Consider the following 11,419-nt stretch of genomic DNA (forward strand, 5'->3'; position numbering starts at 1 on the left):
CTGGTTTCAATGGGTTCCATCCAAGCCTACAGGTCACCCTCTCCCACTGAGATCAGGGGGGACGTGATGAAAGTGCTTAGCTGAACTGCCTTCTCCATTTTTCACACACTTCCCATTGAATGTTTATTCTCTCTAAACGATGAATGCTTTCTAAACACAGGACAGGGCCCATAAATTATTTTAAAGCAAGGGGGAGAGGGGACAGTCGGAAGTCAACAGCCGTAGTGGACAGGACCATTTGCCTCGGAGAAAGAATCGGGTTTGAATTGGGTTTTAACAACTTTTCTCTCCCTCCCAAAGGCCTTCACTGAAAGCCTAAGGGGGAGTAAACAGATTTAAAACCCCAACTTCAGAAGTAACCTTCAGGCCTTGACAGACTAGCAGGGAAGGGAGGTGTGTTTGTGAAGATATAGGCTACCTGTTCATCTATTTATAAAGAAATAAAAATATTAGACTTTTATGTTTTCAGTCTTATCATCATGATTTAATTTAGACTTCTTTGGGTACAAGAAACCTGGAAAGAAAAAGCACATGCTACTATTGGTAACGAAAATCAAATTGCCACTTTGATTTTTATTTCCCCCCTGTATATTTTTGCAAGCCAAACTAGGAGGTGAGGTGGGAAGGAGGTAAAGTTGAGACAGACAGAAAGAAAACCTATAAAAAGAACATGGGTTATGGTAGATATATGTCTGGGTAAAATTGTTCCTATTTTTGTCGTCGCTGTGTTTTGTTGGTTTTGTGTTGTTGTTGTGTTTTTTTTTTTAAAAAAAGAGTCACATGGATTAATTGCCTAAATTCACCACAAACGTAAAAATGACTGACATGAGCGTACCGTCACACTTAAAATTTACTCTAACGTAAAAAGGCCTCACACGATCTGCGTTAAGACATAGGCACTTACATTCTTCACCTAATACTGCATCATCATCATCTTTTCAGTTTTTAAGCTACTTCAAAATCTTTTTCAGAACGCTACATCTGACCAAGAAGAAAAATGTAAACTTAAATTTGCCCTCGCCAGATCTCCAAACTTTCAAAACAAAGTTACTCCTCTTTCAACCCCCCCAACCCCCGCTTTCATATTTCCTAAGAATTCAAAGCCGGGACAACAACCTCACTACTGCCTATAGAGACAGCCCAAGACACACTTACTAGAAAGAAAAGGCTGAGGAATTATGCAGTCTTAGGGCTGGGGGGTGGGGTAAATGACTTCTTTAAATGACTTTAAATGACTTCTGAGTAAATATGCACAGGATTGTTCTGCCAGTCCCACTGACTTTAGGAGGACTTAACTTCTGAGCAAAGACACTTCCCAGTTCCTGCTTAAAATATCCCCCCCCCCCAATACACACACTATTATAGTGTACAGGAAAGGGAAAAGACAAGATCCAGCCAAAAAAACCAAGCACGTTCTATAAAGCTCAACACTCATATTTAAAAACTTAAACGCTTGATTTCGCTGGGTGAGGCCCACCAACGTTTTAAATAAAAGAATTCATTTGTAATTCTAGCTGACAAGCATATATATATATATATATATATATATATATATATATGAGAGAGACAAATGGAGGGGGGCAAAGGGTGTGCCTGTTGTGTGTGTTGGGGGGGGGTTGTTTTGTTTATAGCATGCCCATGGGTGTGTGCTATCTCTGTTTGGCTTCCGCTAAGACATAATGACAAGGATGCCGGGAGGAGAGCTGGATAAATGAGAAGTGGAGACAGGCCTTTGTGGGGGTCAGAGAAGGGCTTTGGAAGAGATCTTTAGAATTGCCAGGTGAGCTCTCAGGAAACAAAACAAAACCGAGTGGGTTGGGCAATGGGTGCAGGAAGGAAAAATAATTCATGACAATGTCCCCTTATTTACAAACCACTGGGTGGTGGTGGCGGTGGGAGAAACCCCCATCCCTGTTCCACCGGATTATGAACCCAAGTCCACCAAGCTGGAGGTGAGAGGGCCTAGGAGAGAGTCCTGCAGTTGGTGCTGGTGGGCTTGGAGGCCGTGAGTCGCCTGGGAGGCGGACAAGCCCGTCAAGGAATAGGTGGAGTTTCTGGCATGGCTGAGGCTGCCCTGGAGCAGGAGGATTGAGTTCTGATCCGGACTCTGTGGGGGCGAAAACTCCTCTTCCGAGCTGGACATGAGCGGCTTCGCCCCGTCCAGGGGAGACAGCTGGTTCTGTTTGTTTGTGGAAGTGTTGTTGTTCTCCGTATTCTCCCTGGGAAAAAGAGAGGCAGAGAAATGAGAAACTGGTCATAGACCAAGCTGGTTGCAAAAGCAAGGGCCAAGGAGGGGAGGGAATGAATGTCCCATCAGCCTAAATTGGCAGAAATGCAATTACGCAAGGGGAAAACGCTACCGAAAGTTCACTGTCACTCGCTCAAGCCACCAGCGGTTTTAAAGTCCCAGTGCTGGAAGTAAGCTTCTCTGATGGTACTTACTTCCAAGTAAGCCACGTAGTGGAATCACAGTGTGTGAGGAGGAAAGCTCTGGATGCAGCTAAACACCATTTATACAGCCATTCTACACCGCAAAAGGAGGTTTTGGGGGGCACAAATTTCAGTATGGTGTTTCTCAGCAGATATAAATCGCCTTGAAATTTCGCTCGGCTTATTTTCAAGGAAACTGTACAATAGAATCTGTTTGTCATGGTGCACAGCCAGATCCTGCCCCTCATCTATTCAGAATTAAGCACCCACCCTGCTGTGTTCAATGGGGCCTAAGGAACTACGCCCAAGATCCCTTCTTTTTAAGGCTGTTCTGTTGAACACTTTGCCTTGGAAGTCCCACTGAAATCAGTAGACCTAATTTCCATGAATGCTCAGGGTTAGAAGGGTGAAAACTGAAAATTTGTTGACTTTTGTTTTCTGGGGGGAAAGTGAGATATTTGTCTTGAGTATCAAGGCAGTCCTTCTATCAGGTTAAATAACCCCTTTAAGATCCTAAAAAGGATTTAGATTAATGGAACTCGTTTCCAAAGGAGAATGTTGTACATTCAGAGTATAACAGTGTAGGAACAGAAGTCAGAGAAAAGGTGAGGGAAACTTCCAGAAATTTCTGTTTTGTCGTGTTTTGAAATCAGTTGAGGAAAACACACAATTTATTCTCCTTTTATCTTGCAAGCCACCTTGACAGTGTTTTTGCCCTTCAAGGCAGCCTAAAAGCTATTTTAAATGAAGTATGCTTGGCCTTTTTTAAAAAAAAGCAAACTTTTTTTTTTTACAAATGTGAAAAAAGACAGGATAGGTCCAAGATCAGGTTGAAGCCAAAGTGTGAGAGATTAAGAGTAGATTATCAAAGGAAGAAGAATTGAGGAAAGCAACTGCTTTAATAGTTGGCTGGCTCATGCCCTAAATAACTTCAAATAAAGGGTTTTTAAAAACTACACATAGAACCCTAAAAGAAGACACCAGTTAGGATCAAGGCTGCAAATATTTCACATTAGCTCAGAGGACAGACAATACTGTCCTGAGCTCCTAACATTTTCTATAAAAACCTCCCCCAGTCACCCTCGAGAAGCAAAAAACATTTTATTTCCAAGGGGTTAATGCTAGAATCAGGATTTCTTAACTTGGTGGAACTTAGCCAGAAAGAGTGAAAGTTGTCCCCTTCCCTATAAAAATATATAGTTTTGTCTTTGAGTCACTGTTTCTCTCCCCAACCCCTCCCTGCATACATAGAAAAGTAAAAGAGAAAAACACCAATCCCTCCTGCGTGGTATGCTGATCAGTGGCGTAGCGTGGGTTATCAGCACCCGGGGCAAGGCAAGTAATTTGCGCCCCCTAACCCATGGATTTGCGCCCCCTAACCCGTGGATTTGCGCCCCTAACCAGTGGATTTCCCTAACCCCCAGATGTTGCGCCCGGTGCGGCCGGCCCCCCCTGCACCCCCCCCCTACGCCACTGATGCTGATACAGACAACCAGGCAATCCCCGGATCGTCTGCAATGGAGACAGCAGAACACGGTCGCCCCTACATAAATGCAAACACGCAACCCTTTCTTTGCACTCTGGTGGGGGGAACGGAAGAAGCGAAAGCTGCGTCCATCGCCCGTAGCAATTGTGGCTTCGTTGCAAAACAAGGGGAGGTAATAACTGCAGTTTAATATAGCGCACATTTCTATCCGGTCTAAGCACCAGAAAACCTGTTGTTTCACTCCTGGTAAAGGGGCATCTATTGCCCCCTTAGAGGTGATCTAGCGGAGCAGCTTTGCTTGGAAGTAAAGTAAGACCCGCGGCGAGTACAGTTGAGATTGGGGGGGGGGGGCAGCTTTAAAGGCGACCTTCCTGCGCCTCCCTTCTTTCTGCGCGGGTCCCCGTAACAGCGACTTTTGCTCGAGTCGAAAGTCTGCCGCCCTCTGCGAGGAACAAGCGATCGCGCCTAAAGTCAAATGCGCATTCACACAACCTAGGTCAAACACGCGAGTAGAACGGCCAGACAAAAATTGGCATGGGGTCGGGCATTTCTCAGGCAGCCTTTCTGAACCCCAGATAGTCACTCGCCACTGAAGCTTGTCAGTGGTTTCTGCTTCCACGCAGGGTGCGCGCTGGGGAACTGGGTACAAAATCCCGATTATCAACAACACGCTGTTAAAAATAAATAAATCCATGGGACTGAATTTCAAAAAGGGTGTTTAAAAATCGGAGTAATGAGCCCTGCTGATTTCAGGCTGATGGGCCCACAGCTGAGCTCCTAAATACATTTGCTTGAAGGCCAGTCATATCTCGGTGGCTCTCTTAACATCCTTTGGGTTAAGTTTCCGACTTCATACCCCTTTGGCTATTACACAGTCACACAATCTGTGAATTATAAATTTTCCCCTCTCTTACAGTCGATGTTTATGGCTGCAGTGAGAATTGCAAATCAATTTCCGATATTAGGAGAGTGGAATCTCAGGGCATTAGTTAATCCGGATTAAGAAACGGAGTGGATCGGGATTGAACGGGTTGTATTTACAGCCAAGAAAAGGTATTGAGAACCTTCCCTACCGGATGGGTATAAACAAGGGTGTGAGAAATTAGAATTTAAGTGAGCAGTGAGCAGGCAGGGGCGCGCGCGCACCCCTTGCATTCACACGACCAAGAGCTCACGGAAAGATATATACAGAGCTAGAGAGACCAGAAGCTCAGACCTAACCACGTCTACTCAGAAGTAAATCCCGTTGAATCCAATGGGTTTTACTCCCTAGTAAATGGGGTGAAGATTGCAATGAGTATGGAGTGAATCTCTCCCGCAGAAATCAGGGGTATCTCCAGAGAGTTTTCTGAGTGTGGATCGTGCCCACGGCCTCAGGTGGAGGAAGAAACCCCAAATAATGGTGTGTGTGCGCGAGCGCGAGCGCATGTGTGTGTTTTACAATTCTCTGAAGAGTGGTTCATATTTTAATAATGGCTTCATCGTTGCAGCTGCCACGTTTTTGGCCTCCTATTTAGACAGCTGCAGCCGGAACATCTCAGCCGAAGTGATGTCAGTGTTAGCTTAGGTGAAGGAGACGCGGGTCTAGTCGGCGCGTCCACGTCGCGGCGTCGAAAAATAAAGTGCATTTGGAAAAGCTGTGTCTCTGCACAGCCGCTTCCAGCAGCACAACCCTCTAAATGTTTAGGATGGAAGCTAAAAATAATAAATAACCGCCGAGGACCTTCGCTGTTTTGGAAAACGGAGCTTTCAACTCTGGAATGCTCAGGATGCGGGGAAAACAGCCGCAGAAAAGGAAAAAAAAAACCCATTTCAAGGCAGTTTCGCAAGCGACGCGTTAAACCGGTTTGGGCCTTTCCCCGGGAACCTAAACCGAGCCACAAGGTTCAGTTCGGCTTTTTGAAAATAAATAAATAAAATGGTTGCTCTTCCCTCCCCAAAATATTCACAAGCGTGCACAAACAGAGCGAGCAAAAGATGGGAGTGCAACATCAGGTGTCAAAAAAGTATTTGCCAAAGTGTATATACCGAAAGATTAAGGCTAATTGATTTATTATAACGAAAGCTATTAAACTAGCGTCAGTTGTTATTATTATTTTTAAAGTATCCCTCCAGCTTTCTAGCCTGCATTCACACGTTACGCCTTCCCCGGAAAAGAAGATGTCGGGCGCGCCTGCAGAGATCCCCTCTGTTTACCCAAACCTCGGGCTAACTCCCAAGCGCGCGGATCAGATACTTGGTTTTTATTCCTTTTAAAACCTTTCTGTGCTGTTAAGATGACGTTTACTCGAGGGAAAATGCCCTGATCCATGCCAAGTTTAATCAGAATCCGGGGGGGGGGGGGGAGTTGTCGCAACAATTGACCAGTAGGCAAGGAAGTGGACGTAGTTTCTCCTCTGGGTACAGAAAAAAACTCTAACCGTTAAAAAAAATGAAATAGAGGATACAAAGTTCAATGCGGCTCCTTACTAATACTATTACTATATATGTATTTATTATATCCTGAATTCTTAATGGGTGGAGCTTCTCCTATAGGCACCAGTTTGCTTGCTTGCTAGCTTATTTAATTGCATGCGAGTCCAGAAAAATCTGGGGAAAGTGACGTTTTTATATACGTTATTATGTTTTTATATACGCTGGAAGCTGCCCAGAGTGGCTAGGGCAACCGAATCAGACTGGCGGGGTACAAATATCATCATCATCATCATCATCATCATCATCATCATCTAGTTCCATCTCCAGAGCGAAGCAGAACCAACAGCAGGCTAGGAACTCTCTGCCCGCGCTGTTTGTGCCAAATGACCCATCTCTAACCAATGCACATTTACTTTCGGGGGGGGGGGGTGAGGAGGCATCATTTACCCGCCTCCCTCCAGCCAGTAAAGAAGGCAAACTAACAAGAGAGATGGGGCAGGGGGTGGGGATTAATACAGTATATATACACCGTTTGTGTCACGTCCATGTATTCAAGATCTGATGGACAGAAAGGGCGCTGGGTCTCCTCGACCCCTTCCTTTCCCTCCCCTCTCAAGGAACTAACTTGTTACCGGGAGAGTAACATTAAGCCCAATCTTGGGACAGGAGATAACCGGGTCTCACAGATCTCCGGTTTCCCTCCCCTCTCTCCCTCTTCCGGGGTCCGGTTTGCAACAAATAATAATTTTAAAAAAAACACCTCGGCAGCTGAAACCAGAGTCTGCGCCAATTCGTCCCAACTTCACAACAGAGGAGCCGCCAAGTTGGACACTCGGCCCCCGCGGCTCCACCGGTCCATTGCTCTGCACCTTTGATTTGCATTGCAAGCGCGTCCGGCCAAAAGTATCCTGGGATATGTAGTTTAAGGGTGCTGGGAATTGTAGCTCTGTGGGGGTAAAGTACAGCTCCCGGGATTCTTTGAATGCATGGGGTAGGGGGTGGGGAGGAAGCCTGGGTTGTTATCCTTCGGCAATTTAGATTGTGACCTCTTGGGGCACGCGTTTATTTTCCCCTCCTTCCCCTTCCGCCCCCGTTATTTTGATGCTGCTAAAAACTACATATATAAAACAGAACCGCCTTTGAGGCCGGCATCCCACCCCGCCGCGTAAAACCGGGTGGGAATATTCCCCCGGACTTGGATAATGCATGAATTATTGTGATACTAGGGGCTCATTTCTGCACCTACTGCCGAGTTTTGTGTGGGGAGGATCTGGGAGTCATCAGTGGGACTGACACCCTAATCCTAAACACATGTAAATCTTCCTAAAGTCAAGTACGTCAATTTAAGCGGGGTGTGGCTGGGGTTGCAAGGAAGATAAACGACTCCCTATAACCTCACCCATCCAGCTCCTTTGATTAACCCCCTCGCGGTCTGCTAGGAGTGGGGGAAGTCTGCCCACAGCCTCCTGCATCACAGGAGGGGGGGGGGAGAGAGTTTTGGAGACTGCTCCTATGCGTGCCTACTGGGGAAGTTAAGCCCCACTGCATTCAATGGGGCTTACTCCCAGGTAAGGGACTGCAACCCCCAAGGCTGATCAGTGGGGGAAACTGAGGTTAGAGTTAATCCTAATTCCATGATTTATCTTTTCAACTTGGTTATTATTATTATTATAAAAGTGTGTTGAGGACTGCAGCCTTTGTGTGCATATCTAAAAGCATGTGGGCTTGCTGAGTTGACCTGTCTAACCTATTGCTGGCCATTTTATATTTTTTAAAAAATCACAAGCACACTGTTCTCGGATGCACACTGACTCAGGAGTAAGCTAAGCCAAGAACATTGAGACCTACTTTTGCTCAAACAGGCTTAGGAGACTCAAGCTGCAAAGTCCTCTTCTAGCTTCCCCTATCACCCTTCTCACCTCTTTGACCTCCAGTACTTTAATTATTTTATTTTATTTTTTTTTTTTATTTAAAAAAACCTACTCCAAAAGGGAAGTGGTGGCTCGCAGACTCACCAGGGAGCTAGTTTGGGTTTTCAAACAGTGCCAAACTGAGACACAACACTGCAGTCTGGAGACTTCTGAGCCCACAATAAACCCAGCGGAAGAATAAACAAGAGAGGGTGTTATTCCTGGTCACTTTTATTTCCTTTGCTCATATATATGCCTCATCCTGCTGCAGCTTGGGAGATGTATCTAATAGGAAGGGGGCTTTTGCTGGAATTGGGGGCAGTGGCGTAGCGTGGGGGGTGCAGGGGGGCGGGCCGCACCAGGCGCAACATCTGGGGGTTAGGGTTAGGGGGCGCAAATCCACGGGTTAGGGGGCGCAAATTACTTGCCTTGCCCCGGGTGCTGACAACCCACGCTACGCCACTGATTGGGGGGGGGGGGAGAGGATTAAAGGGGAGAGTGGAAACATTACTTGGCACCAAAAGAATCAGGATAGCTTCTATCAAGTACAGGGAACGCTGGACTAGCTCCCAGAGACGAAAGGAAATCGGGAACAGAGCTGCAAATGGGACCTCTTTTTGCAGGATGTGCTGGTCTGTGGGCTTCAGTCCACAGAAGTTTCTGCCCTGACAAATGTGTCGTCTTTTAAGGTGACAAAAGACTCTGATTTGTTTTCCTGCAAGAGACTGACGCAGCTGCCACTCTGGAAATCTTGGCCTTCCAGTTACCTTGTCCTTTCAATATATATATATGTGCATAACCCCCCTAGGCCAAGCAGGACTGCAGTGACGTTTATTTGTGCTGAGCGCCAGAAACTGTAACAACTCCACATCAGGAAAATGCCGCAAAGGGTGTGATTATTTTCATTCTCCTCCCTCAGGACATAATAGGAGGAAGGAGAGGTTTGGAAGCAACAAGCAACAATCAAGGGAAGGAGTTGAGGAGGTTTTGAAAAGGCCCTCTTTCACCAAGATACGGCCTTTCTATCGGGTACCTGCTAGTACTCTTGACTAACAGGTATTTAACATGACACCGTAGGCTGTGCGCAGATTTCAGAAGCGACTAAGAGCCCCTAGGGACACGATCCAGGCCCATCTGAGCCCTGAAGGCCCAATGAGTTTCGCGGTCAGGGTGGCATGATGCAATCCTAATCATGTCCATTCAGAAGCAAGTCCCACTGAACTTAATGGGATTACTCCCAGGTAAAGCAGGGTTTAACTAGGAACCTCCTCCTAGGCATGTCTATTGAGAGGCAAGTCCTTTAGGAGAGGGTATTATTATTATTATTATTCCAGGTAATACCATTACAGCCTAAAAATCAATGGGGATGGTGAACTGTATCGGGAAGTTTTTGATGTTTTGCTATGTTTTTATATGTACTGCATGCCCCACAGAGTGGCTGGGGAATCCTAGCCAGATGGGTGGGGTATAAATAATAAAATCCTTGCTTTTATTATTATAAACGCTAGGAATGATCATTTGGCATAGTTGGTACTGAATATAGGATACCATCCAGCCAAAGTTAAGATTTCCTATATAAATCACCATAAATTTAGGCTTCAACGATATATCCAACATACCTGGGGGGCGGGCGGGGGCGGTGTTTAAGGCCCCACAGCCCCAAACTAGAGTGACTTCTGAATAGACATGTATGAGGCTGCGATGCAAAAGTGCCTACCTGTGGCTGAATCCTTACATTATCTTATGGATAATTCCGGATAGCGGGAGCCTACGCGTGCTTACTCGGATGCAAGTCTCAGCGCGTTTAGTTGGGCTTGCTCTCTGTCGGTACGTCTGTCCGTCTGTCTGGAGGTCTCTCTCTCTCTCTCTCTCTCTCTCTCTCTCTCACACACACACACACACACACACACCCCTCCCCAGATAAAGTTTGGTCGCCCCCTCCGCTCCTCTGACTGGCAAAACAGCAGCACCCACCTCTCTTTCGCCTCCGCCGCTCGGTCGCGCTGCCTGCGGTTTTTGAACCAGTTGCTGACCTGGGTGGTGGTGAGGCCGGTGGCTTCGGCCAGCTCCCTCTTCTCCCGGGGCGAGGGGTAAGGGTTGTGGGCGTACCACTCGCGCAGGACGCCCCGGGACTTCTCCTTGAAGCAGTAGCTGGTCTCCTCGCCGTCCCAGATGGTCCTGGGCAAGGGGAATTTCCTCCGCACGCGGTACTTGCCCACGGCGCCCAGCGGCCGGCCGCGCAGCTTCTCGGCTTCCACGTAGTGGGCCTTGAGCCACAACTGCTGCAGCTTGGGGTGGTTGTGCGGAGAGAACTGGTGGCTCTCGAGGATCTTGTACAGCTCGCGGAAGTTGCCCCGGTGGAAAGCCACCACCGCCTTGGCTTTCAGCACGCTCTCGTTCTTGTGCAAGTGGTCGCAGGCGGGCAGCGACCACAGGAAGCGGCCCAGCCTCTCCAAGTTGCCGCCTTGCTGGAGCACCTCGCAGACGCACGCCACTTGCTCCTGCGTGAAGCCGAAAGACGGCAGCATGGACATGGCGACGGGGGCGCCGAGCCGCCGACGGGGCGCCCGCCACCCGGCGCTCGCTTAGCTGGCCGGAACCGGCAGAAGGACCGGCGGGGCGGTGGGGTGGGGGGAGCGAGGAAAAAGCAGCGCTGGGCGCCGCCCCCCTCCCCACGCAGGCAGAAGACGGGGAGGCGCGCAGAGACTCACCCCCAGGCGCAAACTCCAAAAAGACCCTTGGCGAATCCAAGCAGGGAGGCAAAAGCGCCCCCGACAAAAACCCAGCGAGCGAGGCGCAAAGGAACTGGATGCTCCGGCGCTGTCGCTGCAGGCGCAGGAAACTTTTGGGTCGGGATCTCCGACGGCAGCCAAGCTGAAAGCCGCCCCGTCGTCCTCCGGGCTCCCTTGGATTGGATGTTTGCAGCGCCCTATAGGAACGCGCGTCCAGCAAAGCAGCAGCTGCGCCCGGGAGAGGGAGAGCGAGAGCGCGCGCCGCCCAGGACGCAGCAGAAAAAAGCAGCCAAGGGAAGGCGCGGCCCGGCGCGGCTCCGGCCTGGTTGGTTGGTGCGTGAGCGAGCGAGCCGGCGCTGGCGACGGGAGCTTGGCAAGGTCCGCTTCGCTGTGGCTCTGGCTGCAGCCGAGGGGCCGACTGAGTGGCGAAGAAAGGCGAAGAAGAC

At 48.4% G+C, this 11,419-nt stretch overlaps 1 protein-coding gene across 2 annotated transcripts; it reads right to left on the minus strand.

Annotated features, from left to right (window-relative positions):
• Positions 1-455: 455 nt before the first annotated feature.
• SIX1 (SIX homeobox 1) lies at positions 456-11,419 on the minus strand. Of its 2 annotated transcripts, none has more exons than XM_083737937.1 (2): positions 10,216-11,419; positions 456-2,219 (listed from the first exon to the last, which is right to left on the minus strand). In XM_083737937.1, the coding sequence occupies exons 1-2, from the start codon at positions 10,773-10,775 to the stop codon at positions 1,925-1,927; spliced, it is 855 nt and encodes a 284-aa protein (XP_083594063.1). In that variant the 5' UTR covers positions 10,776-11,419; the 3' UTR covers positions 456-1,924. The 2 variants fall into 2 exon arrangements, with proteins under 2 accessions (XP_083594063.1, XP_083594064.1); XM_083737938.1 differs by having other exon boundaries at positions 10,275-11,387.

Source organism: Podarcis gaigeae (assembly GCF_964106915.1).
Source record: "Podarcis gaigeae genome assembly, chromosome: 1".
NCBI classification, from domain to species: Eukaryota; Metazoa; Chordata; class Lepidosauria; order Squamata; family Lacertidae; genus Podarcis; species Podarcis gaigeae.

Coding starts and splice junctions, on each gene's coding strand:
- SIX1 (XM_083737938.1), bottom strand. CDS start 10,775: ATGTCCATGCTGCCGTCTTTCGGCTTCACGCAGGAGCAAGTGGCGTGC. Junction 2,220..10,274: donor CCGGCCTCACCACCACCCAG/GTCAGCAACTGG, acceptor TCTTTTTCCCAG/GGAGAATACGGAGAACAACA.